The following is a 24,619-nucleotide window of genomic DNA, read 5'->3' as shown; positions in this document are numbered from 1 at the left end:
TTAAACAGGTATAAAAGAGAAGTAGGGCCATTGTGAGAAAAACACGTACATGTCCTGTGGTTCTTCACCCCGACTTTGCTGTCAGGGGAACTGTGGCTTTTGCTCTTGCTTTTATAAAACATCTCTTCCTCTGCCAAGAGTCCTTTCTGAAAATGAAACACCATTCCCAGAAGCAAGAGTAGCCCGCATATTTCGAGATGAGAGTGAAAGGGAGAAAGTAAATTATTTTGCTCCTCTACTGCTTGCAATTATACAAGAGCAAATCGGTTTTGAGTAAACTTCAAGCTAGTATTTAGGATCAGTGAATTTTAGAACAGGAATAGCTGTTAGAAGCTCTTTCATTTTCAAGGTGTGAAAATTCAGGCATAGAGGGGTTAGGTGACTTACACAGCTAGCTACTGCAAGAGCTAGGGCTACAACTCAGGTTTGCTCATTTGGTGTTCGTTTTCCGGTGGGCTATCACCACTATCATCTTTCTAAAACACGGGTTTGATTGTGTCACTCATTGTAACAGACACTGGTGTCCCATTTATCTCCCATTCCAACCTCTTTTCCTTGCCTTCATCTACTGTGAACACTAGAAAGCAAAAGGGTTGCTTGAACTCCATCCTTTTTTATACTTAAAAAATAACGATATGACAGAGTTCTGGCAAATGAGACGCTGTCTAGGCACAGAAGTCTCTGAGGGCAGTTTTGTTTTCTAAAAAAAAAATGCAAGGCACCTGAAGAAAGGGTGTTTTCCCCTCTGCCCTTCCTTCTTTCTCCTCTTGGGATAAAGACTTTTCCTAGAGATGCAGGAGCCATTTTGTGACCAAGAAGATAAAAACCACCTGCTGAAGATGATAAAGTAGGAAGATAGAAAGAGCCTGGATCCATGATGACATTGGTGAGCTGCTTACAGCTCTGGACTCTGCTCGTAACATCTTCTTTCTCAATGTCCTGCACTTGTTGCACAAGGTAATTAAGCCCTTAACCTGTTCAAGCCTTTTAAAACTGATATACTCGAAGTCTTCAAACATGCCTCCAGGGGCACCTGGGTGGCTCAATGGGCTAAGCATCTGACTCTTGATCTTGGCTCAGGTCATGATCTCACCGTTCGTGAGTTGGAGCCTCCAGTCAGGCTCTGAGCTGCCGGCAGAGGTCTGCTTGGGACTCTGTCTCTCCCTCTCTCTCCCTGCCCCTCCTCTGCTCAGGCTCACTCTTTCACTCTCTCAAAAAACAAACAAACAAAAAAAACATGCCTTGATGATTAAGTCTAGCCTTTTACAGCCAGGTTCATGGTTGTAATTGTAGGCTCAAATCTAGTCACTCCTAGACCTCTTTCCCATCCAATGCATATAGTACAGTCTAGATAGTTATTGACTCATGACATGTGTTTCATACCTGTATACCTTTGCTCATGTTCTCTCTGCCTGCAACCCCATCTCCTCCTGTTCTCCAAAGTCCATTACTCTTGACACCCTTACAACTAAAAGGTCCCCAGATCCTTTAAAAAGAATGATTTCATTGTTCTTGAAAGTATATTTCCTTGAAACGTTTAAATACAGAAAAATGCATAAAAGACAGTAAAAGAAAAACATCCCAAATTCCATCATCCAGAAATAAATAAAGAATGTTATTTTACATGTTCTCACAAAGGATAATGGATATCTAGAAACAATTTTACATGGGAAGATTATGCATGCTAATTTTAAGAAAATCTGTGAAATTAAGGTATACTTAAATGTAGAATTAGAAAACAATGAAGTAAAGTAATTGCTTAACTTCAGTTATAATTTCTTCACCAATAGTTACCAGTTCTTAAAAAATCCTCTAAAGTTAAGGAAATAAAAAAAAAGATGACAGAGATTAGAATTACTTTTTTTTTAATTATGCATTTCAACTTAAGAATTATTATCGACCAGCTACTCTGAAAAAGAGGAAAATTAGTACACTTATCTTTCTTTCCTACCCCTAGGTCGTTCTAGTTACATTAGTATTTTTACACTGTCAGTGCCTATAGCATTTACATTCTGCTCTTTAACCATATAAATGATTTTACCTTGGTTCTATATTGAAATGGATTCAATGTGAAGGTGACGTTTTAATGTCAGGAAGAAAATGTGAAGAAAAAATGGATTAAGAATATTTAGGAAGGGGCGCCTGGGTGGCGCAGTCGGTTAAGCGTCCGACTTCAGCCAGGTCACAATCTTGCGGTCCGTGAGTTCGAGCCCCACGTCAGGCTCTGGGCTGATGGCTCAGAGCCTGGAGCCTGTTTCCGATTCTGTGTCTCCCTCTCTCTCTGCCCCTCCCCCGTTCATGCTCTGTCTCTCTCTGTCCCAAAAATAAATAAACGTTGAAAAAAAAATTAAAAAAAAAAAAAAAGAATATTTAGGAATAAGATAGCCAACTGAGGGGGGGGAAGTTGACTTCCTTACAACAAATTTTTATATCACCTCTCAAAAGAAGCCCACCATAAACAACACCAAAAGAGGAATAGGGAAAAAATATTTGCAAGACCTACTACAAATTAATAATAATAAAGCCCAATGATCAGACAAATGGGTAAAGATCACAAAGAGTTTACAGAAAAGGAAACCAATGGCTTTTCAATGTATGAAAGATGCATCAACTTAGCTCATAATGAGAAATACAAATTAAAACTACGAGTTTTTCACTGATCTGAGAGCCAAGTTGAAAATTTGATGGTCCTCATCTTTGTTAGTGGGACTATAAATTGGTACAACTTCTTTGGAGGACGATTTGTCAGTATCCGTTTAAATTTAAAATCTATATTCCCTCTGATTAGCAATTCCACTTCCATGATTTTATTTAGATATCCGTATACAGTACACGATGACACGTGTACACAAACTCACTGCAGCAGTTTGTAATAGCAAAACATTGCAAACCCCATAAAGAAGTTGGTTAAAAAAAGCATGGTTGTTCTGAGAATGTTACAGAGCCACTCATAAGAATGAGGTACCCAAAACATACTATAAAGTAAAACAGACAATCAAGTTAGAACAATGTTTAGAGCTAGCTCCCACTGGTGCAAAAATAAAATAAGAATATTTACTTCCATATGCATAAAATATCTCTAGAAAAATATGCGCAGGATTGGTGATAGTGGTTGCTGCCTCTAGAGAGGGGCTCAGAATAGGAAGAAGATTTACTTTTCTCACTCTGTCTTCCTAAATTCGTATTACCTACCAATATGAAGAATGTAGTCCCTTTTTTAAAAAAAAACTTTTCTTTTTTTTCTTTTTTTTTTTTTAACATTTATTTATTATTGAGAGACAGAGAGACACAGAGCCTGAGCCTGAGCAGGGGAGGGGCAGAGACAGGGGTAGACATAGAATCTGAAGCAGGCTCCAGGCTCTGAGCTGTCAGCACAGCCAGACACGAACTGAGCCGGGCTCGAACTCACAAACCGTGAGATCATGACGTGAGCCGAAGTCGGACACTGAGCCACCCAGGAGACCCGAAGAATGTAGTCCCTTTAACCAAGCAAAAGAAATATATAAAAAGTTCTGGGGCCAATTTAAATTCAGTGTTTGCTGCCAGTCCTTGTTCCAGTTTCTTTGGTTCCTAATTTATTTTTTCTTCCTTTTTCCTTTCCTCCCTCTCTTTCTTTCTTTCTTGTTTTATCACTAGATTGGCTGGATTTTGCTATTGAGCCATTGTTTAAAAAGCTATTAAGAAAAAAAAATTGATTCAATTTTTAAGGCTTGAAAATCTAAGCTGCATTTATAACTGAAGAGCACCTTAGCTAGGACAAAGATCCACCCCCAAATATTTTTTTCAACCTATTTGTATAAGTCTTTCTTTACCCTTGGAGTTCAAGGAATTTTATCAGGTTACTGCAAATCAGTTCCATGGTGTCTTTCTTCAGGCCTCTGCTTAAAAGTCACCTCTCTAGTAAGGCCTTCCCTAACTCCTCATCTAAAAAGTTAGCTCCTGAGACACCTGCGTGGCTCAGTCAATTAAATGTCTGACTTCAGCTCAGGTCATAATCTCATGTTTCATGAGTTTGAGCCTCGCATCTGACTCTGCTGACGGTGAGGAGCCTGCTTGGGATTCTCTTTCTCTCCCTCTCTCTCTGCCCCTCCCAGCATCTCTCTTTCTCTTTCTCAAAATAGATAAATTTAGGGGGAAAAAACCCCACCCAAACATTAGGTCCTGGGGCACCTGGTTGGCTTAGTTAGAAGAGCATGCAACTCTTTAACCTGGGGGTGTGTGTTTGAGTCCCATGTTGTGGGTAGAGTTAATTAAAACAAACAAACAAACAAACAAACCACCAGCTCCTGCTCCAGCTTTATTTTTTCTGCAAAGAATTTACTACCAACTGATATATATTTACTTTATCATATATTTACTTGTTAGTGTTTGGAACAGTGCTTGGGCATGTAGTAGACAATCAGTAACTGTTGAGTAAATGGTGGGCTTGTTTGATTTGGCCCACCAAATCAAATCAAGATGAAATCAAGTCAAATAAAGACCCAAACAGTTATTTCCAATAAAGTTTTCTTCAGGTATATCTTTAAGTATCTTCTGCTAGATGTGTTTTGCTTTCTTCTTCAGGAGTAATAGATTGGCATTTAATTAGATCTCCTGTCTTCCACAGATGCCATCTTCATTATAATCATCTTTAGAATTTTTTCCCTTGCATTTAATTTTTATTTCCCTACAACTTTCTATCCTTGGAAATACCCTAAGTGGATTGGTTTATTACATTTGTTTATTGCTTATGATTCTGTGTCTTAATTTTTCTCTTCTGTGTCTTTTCTTACCTCTGCCCACTTGCTTTTTATATCCTTTTGTTGTCTGTGCCCTAAAATTTGTCTTTGAATCCTTGTAGTATCTTCTTCTTTGAGGTGCTTCTCCCCCTTAGTTTTTTTTTTAATATTTTTTATTTTTCTTCTCCCCCTTAATTTTAATACAGCCCCAAATTATCCTTTTTTTTCCCCTTTATGGTAGGGCTTTCTATGTCCCCCCCCCCCCTTTTTTTTTTAATCTTCACCTACTTCAAAGTAATAAAGATGTTACTTTATCTTGGGTTATCTGGTGTTTTGTTCTGGTTGTCATTTTTCCCTGAAGACATGTGGAGCTGTTGCTGAGACACACAGAGTAGAGCACATGTCTAGAACGCATGATGGCTCTACACCAAAGGGAATGGGAGTCCTTTGTCCTATTGTTTCTGCCACCGTGTTCCTGTGGGCTGCTATTTACAAGATGAAAACACTTAATTTTCCATGGAAAAATTAGCTGCCTTCAGATCTACCTCTTCAGAAACACTTACAGCCAGAAAATAATACGATAATGTTTAGAGTTGTAAGAAAAAGAAAACATAAACGAAGATTTTGTGACCTACACAAGGTGCTCTTCAATTCTAAAGGCAGCTGACAGTTTTAAGCTTTCAAATTTAGGCAATATAATCTTTCTGAGTTTTCCTTAAAACCAACCAGCCAACAAAAGAGTTGAAAAATATATGTCCAGAAAGAGGTTAAATAAATCTGGCCCAGTCTGTGCCAAATAAAAGATCTTTATATTGTACAAATCTCCACATACTTCACTGATATTGAGGGAACCTACATATAAAGCTTATAATAAAATGTTACATGAAGAGATGCTCAAAACCACGATGCTTAGGGGCGCCTGGGTGGAGCAGTCGGTTAAGCGTCCGCCTTCAGCCAGGTCACGATCTTGCGGTCCGTGAGTTCGAGCCCCGCGTCAGGCTCTGGGCTGATGGCTCAGAGCCTGGAGCCTGTTTCCGATTCCGTGTCTCCCTCTCTCTCTGCCCCTCCCCCGTTCATGCTCTGTCTCTCTCTGTCCCAAAAATAAATAAACGTTTGAAAAAAAAAATTTTTAAAAAACCACGATGCTTAAATCAAATGAATAAAGTTAACATGATACTCTTGTCACCAACATGTATGATGTAAGGCGATATAAATGTATGCTTTGTATATATTATTATGTATCTTCACTGCCTGATGATTTGTCAACAACCTAACTGAAAATCCCAGGGTTGGCATGTGGACCATTGGCAGACTGTCCTGAGAGCACCGTATTAAAGTGCATGCAGATATTAGTCACAGGAACATCGAAGTGATGACCAGAGCAAAGAGAAATACTCTTTGTCATAAGGCAAAAGGAGGGAGGGGGAAGCAGAGAGGATGGAAAAGATTGGGAAAAGACTACCCAGGGGAATGTACAGCACATCCATTGTGATAATCTTGCCGTTTCTATGCCTTGCTGTTATCTCTGGATAAATGACAAGGCGGCATGTTCTAATCTAGTTTGTCATGATGAGGCGCCATAGGAATGATTTACCATATTCCACTACAACATGACTTCAAATCCCCCTTCTCAAATACAAATTTGAAAAATTACCCGTAATAGTTCCGCTGACGTTGGCCTTTCCTGAGGTATTTTCTGCAAGCAGTAATCAACAAATCTCCTAAAGGAATCTGTCCTGCATGTGCAAATACATTGACAGAAAAGAAAATGAGGGTCTGTGGAATACACTGATTACTTAAAATAATTCTCACTCAAGGGAAAATTTTACGTTTTAAGAGCTTTTTAATAAAATATATGGAATATTAGAAGTGGACCATTTTCAAGTTTATAGTATCTAAAAATTCATATTTGGATAATGAATGTGGAGAATTTAAAGTTAGTCAACACAGGGGCGCCTGGGTGGCGCAGTCGGTTAAGCGTCCGACTTCGGCCAGGTCACGATCTCGTGGTCCGGGAGTTCGAGCCCCGCATCGGCTCTGGGCTGATGGCTCAGAGCCTGGAGCCTGTTTCCAATCCTGTGTCTCCCTCTCTCTCTGCCCCTCCCCCGTTCATGCTCTGTCTCTCTCTGTCCCAAAAATAAATAAACGTTGAAAAAAAATTAAAAAAAAAAATAAAGTTAGTCAACACATAAACATATCTTAATATATAAGCAAGGTCAAAACATAATTTATATAAGAAAATGAAAAATACTATTATTTACACATATTATAGTTTTATGCACATTTTTCTTTCCCAAGATAACAACTCTCCTAAATCTCAAGTCTATATTCTTCATGGCCAGTTGGCAACCTCTCCAACACCCACCACCTATAACCAGGTAGGAAAATTTGAAGCATAAGGGAAGAGAACTTCGGAATATGCCTTCTGGATGAAAAAACATTCTTCTCTTGAGAATCCCATTTTGTCCAGTCTCTTTAAAACTGTCCTTCTTCTTTAACTCCTGTGGCCCAAACAGTTATCAAAGTGTCATAATTTTCTATATGGAATGATCCATCTTCTGATAGTGTATGGTCTGATAGTGATAGTGTATGTTCAACACATTTAAATAGACATATAATAAAAGAAATGACAAGTGGAAAAATAATGACATTAGAGAAGGTACTTTATCTCTGCTGAGAAGTGATAAGAGCTAAGATGATCAGTACGAGACTGTCAGGATTTAAAAGACAAGACTTATTAGGAAGATAACAGGGTATGTTCCCTATAGAATTTCAGTTCCTACACGCAGCTTAAGAAGTGTACACACAGTACAAGTGACAGTGAGAAATAAATAAATAAAAATGTGTGTGTGTGTGTGTGCGCGTGCATCACCAGTTCACGCCTGTAAAGCACCACTGCACTTCCTCTAACATACAATGAAGGAATGACATGGTTTCTAGGTCAGATGTTTAAAATGTAATTTAATGCGTGCCAAATACATATGGTGATTTCCTTAGAGATTTAAAATGAGAGCAGAGTCTTACCATTCATTAGACTGTAGCGTTGGGGAGTCATTCTGGGCAATGTGGTATAAGGCACTCATGGCATTCATGTTGAAAAGGGGGGGCTTCCGTTCCGCTGAAAGAAAAGAAACGATAAAGTACTTCTTGAAAGAAATCAGGCAGATAGAGAAATAAGGATCTGTGGGCAAAGCTTTGCTGCTAAATCAACGGCTCATTACTGTCATCATGCGACATAATCCACTTATTTGAATCTCTAAGGTCAGCCCAGGACAGTCCTTCAGAAGAAGCTGCTGGTCATCTTAATGTACACTGGCAAAGCTCCTAACAAGCCCATTTCAAAAAAGACAAAGAAAAATTTCTTTCTTTTTCACGTATCTTCAAAAGGCTGGTCTTGGCTTGTGTTTCCACAACAGGTATGAACATCTTCGTGTGTATGTATATTGGTTTAAAAATATGTATTTATTGGAAATGAAACCCATACGGCACAGAAAAATAGAATGAGAAGCATTATTATAGAATGGAACATCTTAAGCATTACTAACATAGCATGTGAGATAAAATAATTCAATTCAATAAACACTGTTTGAAGGCTCATCCGGGCCAAATAAATGATACAGGTGGTGGTGGTGACGGGATACGGGAGGAAGGGGAAGATAAATAATAAGGAGGGTTTGGTTCACTCCCTTTTATTTTTATTTATCTATTTAAAAAATTTTAAGTTTATTTATTTATTTTGAGAGAGAGAGAGAGAGAGAGAGAGAGAGAGAGGAAAAAAAAAAAAAGAAAACACAAGCGGGGCGGGGGGGGTCACAAAGAAGCAGAGGCCGAATCCCAAGCAGGCTCTGCGCTGATGGTGTGGATGTGGGGCCCAAACCCACCAATCATGAGATCATGACCCCAGCCAAGGTCAAGAGTTGGACGCCTGACTGTGCCATCCAGGTGCCCCAAGATTCACCCCCTTTAAAGAGAAACTCAGTGCAATTAGGTATTTGTTAATAGATTTATTCCAACCCAGCCCATCATGGTCTCTTTTTGGGAATTTCTATAGCTCTGTTTTAGTATACTGCCTACTTGGCCTGTGCTCTCTTATTGCACTGACATAAACATACAAATCTTTTCTCTCAAGAAACAAAAAAATCATTAGCTCTAAGAGGAAGATCTTATAACCCTAATGCTCTTTAGCTTTTATTTATTCCTCAAGCAACATGTAATAAAATGTTATTCACATATAAGGTGCTCAGTTTGTTGACCAAAGGAAAGAAACAAGGTTCTAGTTATGAGTACTTAATTTTATATTAGTTACTAGTTATTATGCCCTAGAAGATAAATCACAATCTCATTCTACTGTGCTTATCCTAATGGATTCCTTACACAGTCCCCCCTTGCAATTCATAATCTAATTCTCAGGTTTTATCAGAGTAACTTGGTTTTTAAGCAAAGATTCTTCTATTAACCTTTTAAAATGGAAAACAGGTCTTATTCTTTGCAATTCTAAGAAACAAGAACTTAGGGCAGAAGTAATATGAAAGACATTTTCACTCACAGAAGGATGAACTTGTAAAAAGCCAGGGAGAGAAAACAAAAGAAAGCAACCCCTCCCCCCCAAATTTGGAAAGAACAATGTTAAGAGCAGTAAACCTTAGGGGGCGCCTAGGTGGCTCAGTGGGTTAAGCGTAGGACTTAGGGCTTCGGCTCAGGTCATGATCTTGCTTTATGTAAGTTTGAGCCTTGCATTGCGTTCTGTGCTGACAGCTCAGAGCCTGGAACCTGCTTCGGATTCTGTGTCTCCCTCTCTCTCTCTGCCCCTCCCCTGCTCACATTGTGCCTCTTTCTTTCTTTCAAAAATAAACAAACATTAAAGGCCAGGTGTGTTAAGACTGGACTTGTCCTACAAATGCATTCGTCTCAATTTGGCTATCTCTGGCTATCTCTCTTTAGATTCTGTCGTCTCTCTTTCTGCTCCTCCCCCACTTGCTGGACTGCTCTCTCTCTCTCTCAAAAATAAACGTTTAAAAAAAAAAAAAAGAGTAGTGAACTTTAAGCCATTGACAGTATTCCCACAGAAGACAACTATGGCTATTCATTCATGATACTTTGGAGGGGCCTCTTACAGTCTTGACTAAATGTTCTCTGATACCTTTAAAATGTGGCAGTCTACTATTCTACAAATATTTTTTCTTAACCTCTCAACAGGATACTATACACTCATGAAATAGATACTAGTATTACAGGGGCATGAACTGATAATAAGTAGAAATTTGAAAGTTATAGTGTGGAGGCGCCTAGGTGGCTCAGTCGGTGAAGCGTCCAGCTTCAGCTCAGGTCACGATCTCATAGTTTGTGGATTCCAGCCCTGTGTTGGGCTCTGTGCTGACAGCTCAGAGTCTGGAGCCTGTTTCAGATTCTGCTTCTCCCTCACTCTCTGCCCCTGCCCCGCTCATGGTTTGTCTCTCTCTCTCTCTCTCAAAAATAAATAAACATTAAAAAAAAAAAGTTGTCGTGTGGACAAATGGATTTGTATCTGTTTCAAATGTACAAGAGTTCAGGTTTAGATTCAGGTTTTTTTTTTTTTTATTTTTCAGCAGGGACACGCTGGAAAGCTTGGCCTTCTGCCAACTTCAAGTATTTAAAGTCAGGTGGAACTAGGAACTCATCGTGTAACCATCAATGATTTCCCATCATTCTTAGGACAAAGTCCGGATCCTTAAACCATACCCAGTTTACCTTTATCAACATGACTGTAGATGAGGTGCCTAAGTGGCTCAGTCGGTGAAGCATCTGACTTCAGCTCAGGTCATGATCTCACAGTTTGTGAGTTCAAGCCCCATGTCAGGCTCTGTACTGACAGCTTGGAACCTGGAGCCTGCCTTGGATTCTTTGTCTCTCTCTCTCTCTCTCTCTCTCTCTCTCTCTCTCTCTGCCCCTCCCCTATTTGTTCTCTGTCTCTCTCAAAAATAAACAAACATTAAAAAAATTAAACAAACATGACCCTGGCGACCTCTAGCATTTCATTCTGAGAAGTAATGCCTCCACCCTCTTCTTTTGCTTCACTGAGAGAACCAATTTTAGAACCTTTCACACACAGTGCCTCCTCTGTTTGGACTCCCCTCTCACTTTCATTCCCTCAACTTTATCTGGTTAATTGTTGCCAACCTTTCAGACTTCACCTTAAATATAACTGCATTTTGCATTCATTTCATAAATATTTATTCAGGGATTATTATATGCTTGTAAGCACTTCCTCAGGGAAGCCTTCTCTGACTTCTCAGACTATTAGATTCTGTTACTGCAAATTATGTTTTTCCTTTCTACTATGGACCACAACCATAATTATTTGTGTAATTCTTTACGTAATGTGGGTCCTTTCTGCTAAGCTTCATGAGGACAAGGACAATGCCTACTATATTCATCTTCGCATTCCCACTGTTAAGCATAGCACCTGGTATCTATTTTTGGTGGTTCAAAAATACCCATAGAATAAATAAATGAAGGTAAGGCAAATTAAAGCAAGGAAGAAACTTTGTCAGCAAATAATCTTGGGCAGCAAGAAGTCACAAAAATGACTGAGGAGCGACTAAGTCTTGGGGCTTCCATCACGCTATGTGATGGCTTCATTCACTGCCAGAAGGATAGGAGCCTTCTCCCTAAATGGCAAAAGATATAAAATTCAAGCTGCTAAGAAGAACACTGAATTGCACAGGAGAAACAGCCAGGAAGGGGGACTAAAGAAAGAACAGGAATTTGGAAAGAGGATGAAGGAACAAAAAACAACAACAAAACCCAATTCGACAGGGACAAGAAAGGCAGTAGCTTGGAAACGAAGAGGGAATGGTGAGGCCATAAGTAGCCAACACTCCACTGTGAACGACACAAGACAACAGCCAGCCACACGATGGTAGAATAGCTTTAGTAGTTAGAAGCACATGACCACAGGTACTCTAAACACACAACATAGTTCTGTGGTCTGAGAAGCATTTGCTAAATACTAGTTTCAAATGGCCTCAGTTATGCTCAAGTCCTTTGCTAGATGTGCTACATAAATCCTCTGGGCCATGGTGACAGGATTCATTGCTAAGCCAGCATACTATAGAGCAAGGGTTGGGAAACTATGGCCTGCGGGCCAGATTCACCTAGAAGCCTGTTTATGTAGTTTTATTGAACTACAGCCACGTTCATTTATAAACATATTGTCTATGGCTGTTATTATGCTCAACAGCAGAGTTGAGTTGTTATGACAGAGAATGTATGGTCTGCAAAGCCTAAAACACTTATTATCTGGTCCTCTACAGAAAGTTTGTCAACCACTTACTATAGAATATAATAGTCTGCATACAATCTTCCACATTAGCAGCAAAATAGGAATTAGGAGTGCTTTTGAAGCCACCTTGTGATATGTAATTCATATCTTCTCAAAAGAAGGGAGGAGGGTGGAATCCTAAAAAAGGTGTATTAACTAAAAGAAAAAAAATAGTGATTTCTATTTAAAGACAATGGTCAAGTTTTTGTGGCAACAGGTTTCTTACAAACCAATGTGCCTGAAAAACATAATAATTAGTGATAACAATAGTTACTACCTCTTACTGAACCCCTACTACATGTCAGGCACTCATTGCTGTCGGTCGTAATTCTCACGATAGCTCGGCAAGGTAAGTGTGATCATTCCAAGCATTATTTTCCAACTAAGTAAACTGAGGTTCAGCTAGTCTGAATAATGAAACTAAGTCACATAGTAAGTGGCTAAATTGGGATTTCAACCCACCTTGTAAGAATCCAAGAAATGTGTTATTTTCACTAGGTCTCAGTGTCTTTTTGACAACCTGGTGCATTTTATGATAGATTGTACTGGGATTAAAAAAAAAAAAAAAGGTGGGAGGGGTTCTGGCTGGCTTGGTCAGAGGAGTCTGTGGCTCTCGATCTCAAAGTTGTGAGTTCAAGCCCGACACTGGGTGTGAAGATTACTTAAAAATGGATAAGCTTAACTAAATAAATAAACTTTAAAATAAAAAAAAAAAAAAAGCAGCAGCAACAGCTTCAGAAGAGTAAATATGCCTGCCTTCCCCTAACAGCCATCACAACATTCATTTATTAACAGATAAACAATGAGTGGCTAACATGAAAGAAGAAAAGTCCAGGCAAAAAACCTACATAAAGACATGTTTTTGGGTTTTGTTTTGTTTTGTTTTCCTGGAGAATTCATTTCTGAGAACAATAAATGCCCTGACGAGGCTAATGGACCATTTGCCAGCTTCTATCATAACCTCTATAGGTAAACTAAGTTAAGCATCTGTAGGTTAAACAAATGAACATCATATTAACTTCTCTTGAAATAATCTTGAAAAATAAAATTTTTGCTGACTGGCCAATTTCAGTGTCCAAGGTTTTCAGAGGATTCTTGCATGTAACTAGTTCTCTCAGTGGAAAATTAATTTAGCAAAAGATAATTTATAGAATAGGCTTCACCACTATGGAACTGTAGAGCTTGATTCAGGAAAAAGGGACAGTGCCAGTAACATTATCATCTTCCTCCTTTGTGATGTTACCCTAGCAATTTAAATTACAAATTAGGGAGCTTTGAAAAAAAAATGCAGTATTATAGAAGTAATGTCATAAGGAAAGGGTACAACATTATCCACAAATTTCAAGATAATTTCAATATTAAAAGTACAATTTAAAGTATTGCAAACATACAGAAAACTTGGAAAAATCATTAGCTTCCAGTTTTATATGCAGCAATTTGGTCTTTTTTTTCTTCATGTAAAAAAATACTCTTATATATGCATTAACAAGATTAATGCTAAGGAGATATATAGCAAAGCTGTCAAAAAGGTCCTTGAATGGTCTATTGCACTAGCAATATAATACATTTTGAATAATTGTTGATAAGTTATATGTCCTTGGTAACAATTTTACTTAATGAATATTAACTGAGCAGGTACTACCATTTTTCTCTGAATCTAAGATGCTACTGACTATAAAATGTACACTGTTTTATGTAAAACTTGGGGAAAAATGCTGCCAATTATAATTATAAAATGCGATTGCCTGTAAAATAACCACCAGTTTTAAAGAGATGTTAGAATGTCAATTAAAATCTTGGATGGGGGCGCCTGGGTGGCGCAGTCGGTTAAGCGTCCAACTTCAGCCAGGTCACGATCTCGCGGTCCGTGAGTTCGAGCCCCACGTCGGGCTCTGGGCTGATGGCTCAGAGCCTGGAGCCTGTTTCCCATTCTGTGTCTCCCTCTCTCTCTGCCCCTCCCCCGTTCATGCTCTGTCTCTCTCTGTCCCAAAAAAATAAATAAACGTGGAAAAAAAAATGTTTTTAAAATCTTGGATGAAATATGACATATATCATGATTGCGTTGATAATGGCCAACATTTATTGAGTACAGTATATAGAGATTATAATAAGAAGAACTTTAAATTCAGATTTTCATTTAATCCAGACAATTCTAGTAAGGTAGGAGATCTTATTACACAAACTTCATAGAGAGTTCAAACAATTTGACCAAAGTCACGCAACTAAGAAATGGCATAGCTAGAATTAGAACTCAAGTTTGTCTGACCAAAGTCTATGCTTGTAAGTGTAGTTCATTTTATAAAAGGCAATCAAAGTTAGGCTGATACAGAGACAGTGTTTTCATACATACTTTAATTCATTTTTATAAAAAAATAAAATCAAAAATTAAGCACAAACCAGGGCCTCTCTCAAGAGAGAAAGTACTAGAAGCATCTCCTGGGATGACTATTTGTTTCACCCAGTGTGAACTTCTGTTTGAAACTTCAGTCATTACTACATCTACATAGTACAAAAACTGATGTAATGGTGATCTTGAATGATCATAAAAGGGTATATTCTGTTTGCTTTATTTAAGAAGGCTGGAAAGGGTAGAATCTATACTACATTTAGAAAGGTTATGGTAAGAAAAAAAATTGTAAAAACAATGGGTGGACGCTAATAAGCTGTGAAATTCAACTTGGGTAGTACATCCTCTTAAATTTTCATAACTGAGGAGATGCTGCTACGGTTTCAGTGTTTTAAGTATAATTTTGGTTCACTTTGGAATATACATGACAAAAAAAGGAATAATCCTACGTATGAATGCCATTGGCTGTTATTGAGCATTTGCCATGTGCCAGGCATTATGCTAAACACTTTACATGTGTTATTTTACTGAAGTCCAGCAACATCTATTGATAAATATTGTTATTTTCACTTACATGAGAAACTGAGGCTCAAGGAAGTTAAGAAAGCTGTTCAGGCTCTCATACTCAGAATGAACATGTTATGCAACTCCAAAAGGTGTCATCCACATCCTAGACTATGTGAATGCCCGCTGGTCTTATGTGTAGCCACATGGGGTGGTCCTGCCCACTAAGTGTTGGTGAAGCCAAAATTCAAATCCAGGGTGTCTAATTTTGAAATTTACTCTATACTGCTAACTCCATGCTAGGCAGAGGGTAGGGTTGTTGCTGTTGTTTAATCAAAGGAATTTAATTTCTCATTTTTAAAAAGTTAAATTCTTTAATATTTCAAATATGTAAAAACATGCAGATTATGACACCTACCATTTAGATTTATCAGTATTTTGCCATATTTGTTTTTTCTTCCAAATAAAGTAAGAAAGTAGATATATCTTTATTCTCCCTCCTCCTTCCAGAGAATTTTCTATTCTGAAGTTACATTTTACATCTATGTTCTTATTTTTTATTAGTATTTGTATACTGATACACACTCATAAACAATATAAAGTGTTTATAAAACTTTCATAATTGGCATCATACTGTACCTATACTTCTGCAACTTTGTTAAATATTCAATGTTATGATTTTGAGATTTATCTATGATGATACATGTAGATCCAGTTCATCCTTAACTGTGATAGAGCATTCCATAATTAATTTATCCATTCCTCACTGGGTAAGAATTCGGGTTGTGTCAACATTTTCTAGCTTCTACACCAGCTTGCATTATCGTACACATTTCCAGTGCACGTGCGTAAATATTTATTTAAGGAATATGCTTAGAAGTGAAATGTTGGGTCACTGAGACTGCCCCTCATCAACTTTACTAGATGTTGCCAATTTATATTCCAAAGTCATTATACCAATTTACATTTCTACCAATAGTGTGTGCGTTGCTGTTTCCTTAGCAGCTTCCCCAAATTTATTATCCTCAGACTCAAGAACTTTTGCCAGTCTGGTAAATGTGAAAGGGTTTTAACTTGTATCTCCCTTATTACTAGTGAGTCTCAGTACCTTTGAAGGTTTGATGTCCATTTAGATTTCCTTTTCAATGAACTGGCTGATTATGTTCTTTGCCCATTTTTCTACTGGCTGTTTGTCCTTTTATTTATTCATTTATTTTATGTTTATTAATTTTTGAGAGAGGGAGAGGGAGAGAGACACAAGAGGATCTGAAATGGGCTCTCAGCTGACAGCAGAGAGCCTGATGCAGGGCTTGAACTCACAAACTGTGAGGTCATAACCTGAGCTGAAGTAAGATGCTTCACTGACTGAGCCCCACCCAGGTGCCCCTCTTTTTATTTTTGATAAAGAAATGTGATAAAGAAATTATAAGAGGTCTTTATATGTTCTGGACCAACACTCTGTTGGTTAGATATGTTTTAACTACTTTCTATTAGCCTCTGGCTTGTCTTTTAATTTTTGTACCTTACATAGCTTTGTATTTCAAAGTACTATAAGTTATCATATTTGTCACTGTTTTCAAAATACTTTTAGAAAAATTATTCCCACACCCATAAAGGTGTATACTCCTATAGTAACAACAGTAACAATAATTACATTTATATAGTACTTATTTAAATTTTTTTTTTTTTTTACATTTATTTATTTTTGAGAGACAGAGAGAGACAGAGCATGAGCAGGGGAGGGGCAGAGGGAGAGGGAGACACAGAATCAGAAGCAGGCTCCAGGCTCCGAGCTGTCAGCACAGAACCCAATGCAGGGCTCGAACCCAAGAACCGTGAGATCATGACCTGAGCCGAAGTTGGACGCCCAACCGACTGAGCCAGCCAGGCGCCCCTAGATAGTGCTTATTATATGACATGCCATGTTTTAAGTATTTCATGTATCTATACTTTTTGAGTATAGTTGACATACTAATTTATATAATTAGGTTTTATTGTCTGTTCTATTGGATATTAGTCTCTCCCTACATTGACACTGTATTGATTTAATTATGATGGTATGGATTTTGGCACAGTGATTTTTCTGTCCAAATTCTACTTCTTCAAAATTGTCTAGGCTAGTTTTGGCTCTATGACTTTGAGGACTACTTTGTCAAATTCTACATACTATTGTTAGAAGTGCATCAGGTGTCCCATTTAAAGTATGCATATATTTCTGAGTACCCCCCCCCATCATTGTGAATAAATTAGGTTAATTTCCCTTTCAGTGGGAGAGAGAATAACACAATATTAGAATGTAAAGAAGAAATATATTTCCTCAATATCCTTTAACAGAGGACCAGTCAAATTGATTATGGTATATCCTTAATAGTGGAGTTAAGATGATACAGTGAAAAATGAAAAACAGGTTTAAGTTACTAATATAAAACAGATCTCCAAGATGTCGTTAAGTGAAAAATCAAAGTACCACTCATATGTTAATTTGGGTGGGAAAAGGAATATAATAGATGTATATCTATATTTGTTTGTACATTTGTAAAGAAACTCTGGAAAGATATACAAGAAATTAGTAACGGTGTCCCATGTGTACTGGCAGAGGTGGGAAAGGAAATGGGGAAATAGGGCCAGAAGTTGAAGAAGTTCTTTCATTGCATGTCTTTATACATTTTTTGATTTACAAACCATGTGAATATTACGTATTTTTTCAAAATAAGTACATATTCTCTCTTCCATGATTCAGTTTTTAAAAAAAATTAATATTTCCTTAAGGTTAAAAAAAAGAGACAAGTCATGTATATTTATCATATGTTTCTTTGTTCAAGGAAGGGGTCAATGAAGCAGTTGGGACATGGAATACCAAGTATCTTAAGTTGTCTTCACAAGCCAAACATTTTAGGAAAAATAAAACTATAGTCTGAGAATCAAACTGGAACTCAGAAATTCTTACAGGATCAATTTTGATACCAGAATGGAGGGAAATAACCAAAACCAAAAACCAAAACAAAACAAAACTAGATGAAGAAATTTTTAAAAACAAATGTTAAAAAAGTAAAGGTATTTATATAAATTTTAAATTAAAAAAATCTAGATAAAGTCAGTCTTGTGCTGGAGCCAGCTCTCACTGGTCTCCCGAAGGTCAAATGGGCATACCTTTCTCCAACTCCACAGTAACCCAATCTCCCCCTCCCCCACCACCTGAGAACCATTGGTTAAATTTGCCAGTATAGGACAGCAACATGCAGAAGAATGAAACTAGACCACTTTCTTGCACCATTCACAAAAATTAACTCAAAATGGATAAAGGACTTGAATGTGAGACAGGAAACCATCAAAACCCTAGAGGAGAAAGCAGGAAGAGACTTCTGTGACCTCAGCCACAGCAATTTCTTACTTGACACATCCCCAAAGGCAAGGGAATTAAAAGCAAAAATGAATTATTGGGACCTCATGAAGATAAAAAGCTTCTGCACAGCAAAGGAAACAATCAACAAAACTAAAAGGCAACCAACGGAATGGGAAAAGATATTTGCAAATGATATATCAGACAAAGGGCTAGTATCCAAAATCTACAAAGAGCTCACCAAACTCCACACCCGAAAAACAAATAATCCAGTGAAGAAATGGGCGGAAAACATGAATAGACACTTCTCTAAAGAAGTGAAAAGATGCTCAATGTCGCTCCTCATCAGGGAAATACAAATCAAAACCACACTCAGATATCACCTCACGCCAGTCCGTGTGGCCAAAATGAACAAATCAGGATACTACAGATGCTGGAGAGGATGTGGAGAAACGGGAACCCTCTTGCACTGTTGGTGGGAATGCAAACTGGTGCAGCCACTCTGGAAAACAGTGTGGAGGTTCCTCAAAAAATTAAAAATAGACCTACCCTATGACCCAGCAGTAGCACTGCTAGGAATTTACCCAAGGGATACAGGAGTACTGATGCCTAGGGGCACTTGTACCCCAATGTTTATAGCAGCACTCTCAACAATAGCCAAATTGTGGAAAAAGCCTAAATGTCCATCAACTGATGAATAGATAACGAAACTGTGGTTTATATACACAATGGAGTACTACGTGGCAATGAGAAAGAATGAAATATGGCCCTTTGTAGCAACGTGGATGGAACTGGAGAGTGTGATGCTAAGTGAAATAAGCCATACAGAGAAAGACAGATACCATATGGTTTCACTCTTATGTGGATCCTGAGAAACTTAACAGAAACCCATGGGGGAGGGAAAGGAAAAAAAAAGAAAAAAAAGAGGTTAGAGTGGGAGAGAGAGCCAAAGCATAAGAGACTCTTAAAAACTGAAAACAAGCTGAGGGTTGATGGGGGATGGGAGGGAGGGGAGGGGAGGTGATGGGCATTGAAGAGGGCATCTTTTGGGATGAGCACTGGGTGTTGTATGGAAACTAATTTGACAATAAATTTCATACAATAAAAAAAATAAAAATAAATTAAAAAATAAATAAATTTGCCAGTATACCTTTGGATAAGGGTGACTTTAAGATACACTAAAGTTCAAAATACACAATCAGAAAAATAAGAATCTGTGGCACGTTAGACAATTTTAGATAAATGGATAAATACAACAATGTTTGGGGAACAACTTTAAAGCCGAGGGCATCTGAGTTTCTAACTTCTATCTAACATGAAGTCTCTGAGGTTGCTCTTTAAATGGGTCAAATATAGATTTTATAGTCAGATCTTTGATAAGCCTGCTATTACTTTTTCAGATTTCCTCTTTACAAGTTGGACTGTAAATTACTACTGGGAAGGAGGACATAAATTATCATTCATGATATGGAGAATGGATATTTTTCAAATATTAACACTTATTACTATTGTATATTCCCACATTTGCTACTTGCTATGTATGCTCAAACTCTTTTATTTATTTGTTTATTTATTTATGTATTTATTTTTTAATTAAAATTTTTTGAGGTTTATCTTTGAAAGAGAGACAGAGCATGAGTGCGAGAGGGGCAGAAAGAGAGGGAGACACAGAATTCAAAGCAGGCTCCAAGCTCTGAGCTGTCAGCACAGAACCAGGACTTGAATTCATGAACCGCAAGATCATGACCTGAACCAAAGTTGGTTAACCAACTGAGCCACCCAGGCAACCCTCAAACTCTTTTAAGTTAATAATAAAATGTAGCAGAGAGAAAGCAATCTTCTGATGTTATACAAAAGCATAGGAAAAAATATAACAATTCACAGTGCCTGGCCCACATATAACAGTAGCCTATTAAATCATACATAGATGGATGAATGAATTCATAATCATAATCAGGAGTGTTTCTCAAAAGTATAATACAAACAACTCTTTTACTCACCCAATTCAATACAGGTGATTCCAAGTGACCAAATATCAACTTTCCCATCATACTGTCCTTCGTCCATAGCTAAGATCACCTCTGGAGCCATCCTGCCAAATGCAATGTGCAAAATTCATATTGCAAATTAAAAACAAAATTCGTCTAATAAAGTGAAACAGCTGTTTGAGCATATTCTAAAGTTTTATCTGATAAGGATATTATTTCCTTACACAAATCATTAGGAAAAACACTGTTCAAAATATAGCCAATATACTCAATGATTTATATGAAACAACACATTATTTTTAAAAAATCCTGGTTCCACCATTAACTATCATTTTATCTCAGCGAAATTACGTAACGTTCCTGTATATCACTTTTTCCATCTGTAATGTGGAGAGAATTCTAGTAGCTACCTCAGAAAGATTTGTAAAGGATTAATATGTATGAAACACTTAAAGAAATAACTATAGACAACAGGAAAAATACTTATGGAGCTATTTAAAACAATACAATCAGCTATTTCAAAGATACTACAATGTAGAAAATAAACAAACAGGCTATGGTAATGGATACTGTTTGTCCATAATGGATTTTCATAGGAGGGGAGGGGCCTTATCAGTTTAATATGCTTTGTTTTCTGTTAGTGTAAGTGGCTGCTTAGTAAATGCTACTTGATGATCATTGACAGAAAAAAAAATTCAAATAGTAGCTGACTTGTTTTAGTAGGTAAGTAATTATCCAGGGATATAAGTCATTCTCCAAGGTACAATGAAATTCCAATGTATCTGTGGAATGAAGAAAAGGAATCTTGAATAGATGGGGGTGAAATTTTAAGTCAGAATGACAAGTTAGGTAAAGTTTCAGGAAATTTAACAAAGTTCTTTAGAGATGTTGGATAGAAATGGGCAGAAGACATGTCTTCTTTCCAAAGACCTTTCTTTGGCTAACAGATGGCTAACAGACACCATGAAAAGATGCTCAACATCACTCATCATCAACATCATTCATCATCAGATCAAACCTACAATGAGATACCACATCTGTCAGAATGGCTAATGTTAACACCTCAGGAAACAACAGATGTTGGTGCGGATGCAGAGAAAGGGGAACGCTTTGGCACTGTTGGTGGGAATGCAAACTGGTGCAGCCACTCTGCAACACAGTATGGAGGCTCCTCAAAAAACTAAAAATAGAACTACCCTATGACCCAGCAACCGCACTATTAGGTATTTATCCAAAGGATACAAAAATGCTGATTCAAAGGGGTACATGCACCCCAGTGTTTATACCAGCACTATCAACGGCCAAATTATGGAAAGAGCCCAAAGGTCCATGAATGGATAAAGAAGATATGGTGTATGTATATATATATATATATATACACAATGGAATATTACTTGGGTATTAAAAAGAATGAAATCTTGCCATTTGCAGCAACATGGATGGAACTACAGGGTATTAGGCCAAGCGAAATTAGTCAGTCAGGGAAAGACAAATATCACATGACTTCACTCATGTGGAATTTAAGAAACAAAACAGATCAACATCGGGGAAGAGAAGGAAAAATAAGATAAAAAGAGAGAGAGAGACAAACCATAACAGATTCTTAAATACAGAGAACAAACTGAGGGTTGCTGGAGGGGAGGAGAGTGGGGGGATGGGCTAAATATGATGGGCATTAAGGAGGGCACTTGCTGGGATGAATCACTGGGTTCTACTCCTGAAACCGATACTACACCATATGTTAGCTAACTTGAATTTAAATAAATTAATTCAAAACAAAACAAAAACAAGAACCTGGATTTCTTTCATTAGAAAGTAATATTTCTACTTATTGGCTAGTTAGAGGTTAAAGAGAATACCTTGTCCTTGTCTAAACATTCTGCCTCAAGAGAAAAGTTCAGGGGCGCCTGGGTGGCGCAGTCGGTTAAGCGTCCGACTTCAGCCAGGTCACGATCTCGCGGTCCGTGAGTTCGAGCCCTGCGTTGGGCTCTGGGCTGATGGCTCGGAGCCTGGAGCCTGTTTCTGATTCTGTGTCTCCCTCTCTCTCTGCCCCTCCCCCGTTCATGCTCTGTCTCTCTCTGTCCCAAAAATAAATAAACGTTGAAAAAAAAAATTAAAAAAAAAAAAAGAGAAAAGTTCAAAAGAAACTTAAATGAAATCTAAAACCTGAGCTTGGCCAGTGAGTTGATAATCCTGCTCAGTTTACACCCAGTGACATCAACCTTATTTGAACAAGTTAAAGTCACTGGAAATTTTATACTAAGAGTGTTTCTTTTTTTGCTAGTGAGTTTTCTATCCTTCTTTAATGAAATCTCACTTGGGACACATGGTGAGACATCGTCAAAAAACCAAACCAAAACAAACCAGTGCTATGAGTCCATTTTGTTCATGTATGCACGTTTTAAAATTCTACATACCAGTAAGGTGTGCCCACAAAGGAGTTGGCAGGAGAGGCCATTGAGGCAGATCCAAAATCAGCTAGTTTCACCTGACCTGGCTCTGTTAGAAGAATATTTCCAGCTTTAATATCCCTATAGGAAAAAATAAGAGGGTTAGAAAATTACTTTTCAACTCTGGTTATGGAATAGGTCAGAGCATGCAATTAATAAGACAAAAAGTTTATTTAAAAAAAGCTTGCTCAGATTGCCAGAAGGGGGTTTAGTAGTTATTGCATGTTATAAGGGGGCCCAGATTCCCGGGTATACTTACAGGTAGGTCATAGTAATTACTAAAAGGTAGAGCCTCCTTTAGAGGGAGGGAATGCAAAGAGAAAAGGCAGACATGGCAGACAAGGAAATCCATTCAATTACTACACTCAAAAAAGCATATTCTCAGATCCTGATCCAGTCGTCAACGGTATTCCTTACGCTGGGAAAATTGGCACCATTTGTAACTGCCTTTTTTTTTTTTTTTCCCCAAATTACATAAGGTTTTTAGAGTCTAAACAAACCTTCAATAACTCTATTATCTACCTACCAATAAACCTCAACTACACACATACCTTTTCTTTCTTGCCTGTGACCCTTTCTCTCTGCCTTAATTGTAACTGCAACTCTAAGGCATTTGAGGGTACATGTTATATAGAAGGTGTTATTTTAAAAATAACACTGTACAGTAAAAAGAAGACCCTGAAAGATCAAAACAAACAAGGATTAGGGATTAGGAAATTGCATTTCTATTGTATTATGACAAAGAATCGCAAGTGGTTATTACTAAATCTATTAGATATTTTACGCAGCAAAAAGCTTTTGAAATATGATTTAAAAAATTCATTGTTTAGGATGATAATTTAGAATGAAAACATGTGGATGTACTCTCTATTCTCTTCAAAAAAAAGCATGAGGTGTAATGACTATTAGGAACCAAGAGTTATAAATCGATGGGCCGTGGAAAGACAAAGCAGAGAGAATGAGGAAAACTTATGTTATGGTGAAAATGATAAGGTTCAAATGTTTGAAAACAATGTCTCCAAAAATCTTCTCTTGAAAATTCAGTTTCTTTACTCACGATGACATTAGACGTTGGCAGAGAAAACTAAAAAAACATTATTTCTCTAACAGCAGAAAAATATCTTTTCTCTATTACTTTCAGTTAGAACACTGACTTGTCTTTTAAAGTTTATTTTTGAGAGATAGAGACAGAGCATGAGGGGAGGGGCAGAGAGAGAGGGAGACACAAAATCTGAAGCAGGCTCCAGGCTCAACGCTGTCAGCATAGAGCCTGACACAGGGCTCGAACTCAAGAACTATAAGATCATGACCTGAGCCGACGTTGGAGGCTCTTAACCGACTGGACCACACAGGTGCTCTTGACTTGTCTTTAGATCAAAATAATAAAAAATCTGAGACATGGTATTTAAACAGGAAGCATATTTTAAAGGGCTTTTTTGTTTTTTCAACTTCTTTTATATATTAAAGAAGATAAAGTATAATCTAAAATAAAACATTAAATTAATGTGCAGATTTTGGTAACACAGGCACAAAGAAAAAAAAAATGAACCATGGCTTTAAATGGGAACGGGCAAAATCACATATAGACAAGTTGGCATTTGGTAATGACATTTTGGTACGAAAGATATATATTAAAAACATTTTTTTGGGTCAAATCCATGGATGTGATGGCTAAATCTATTTCACCAATATTTTTTAGGTGTGGTTAAGTTCACTCTTTGCTTCTAAAAATAAGCCAACTTCATAGCAGGGATTTTGGTCTGCCTATATTGAGGAAGTTCTGCTTTTGTGGTACCAGTAACTGGTAACGGCTACTCTAGGGTGATTAAAACAGGCAAAAGGGGAACCTATGATGTAACAGTCTCATTTCTTCCTAGTAAATGTCAAAGCGTTTTCTTTTGCTTTTGAGCCATTTGAGATTCTTTACACCTACCTCATATTCCACTACTTCTTCCACTTTTCATTAAAGTAA

The 24,619-nt window shown here is 37.6% G+C and overlaps 1 protein-coding gene across 4 annotated transcripts in view; it reads right to left on the bottom strand.

Moving 5' to 3' along the window:
• The window catches only part of TAOK3 (TAO kinase 3), a 180,670-nt gene that overhangs the window by 50,738 nt on the left and 105,313 nt on the right, over positions 1 to 24,619 (bottom strand). For all 4 annotated transcript variants that reach the window (XM_040443748.1, XM_040443750.1, XM_040443749.1 and 1 more), the window contains 4 exons: positions 22,615 to 22,728; positions 20,210 to 20,301; positions 7,743 to 7,836; positions 6,373 to 6,454 (listed from right to left, as the gene is read on the bottom strand). In XM_040443748.1, the coding sequence (XP_040299682.1) occupies positions 6,373 to 6,454; positions 7,743 to 7,836; positions 20,210 to 20,301; positions 22,615 to 22,728 (382 nt within the window). The remainder of the gene's footprint in view (positions 1 to 6,372; positions 6,455 to 7,742; positions 7,837 to 20,209; positions 20,302 to 22,614; positions 22,729 to 24,619) is intronic.

Source organism: Herpailurus yagouaroundi, unplaced genomic scaffold (genome assembly GCF_014898765.1).
Source record: "Herpailurus yagouaroundi ecotype Mexico unplaced genomic scaffold, PumYag 191, whole genome shotgun sequence".
Lineage (NCBI taxonomy): Eukaryota > Metazoa > Chordata > Mammalia > Carnivora > Felidae > Herpailurus > Herpailurus yagouaroundi.
The sequence above is the reverse complement of the archived record's forward strand: the minus strand, read 5'-3'. Positions and strand labels throughout refer to the sequence as shown.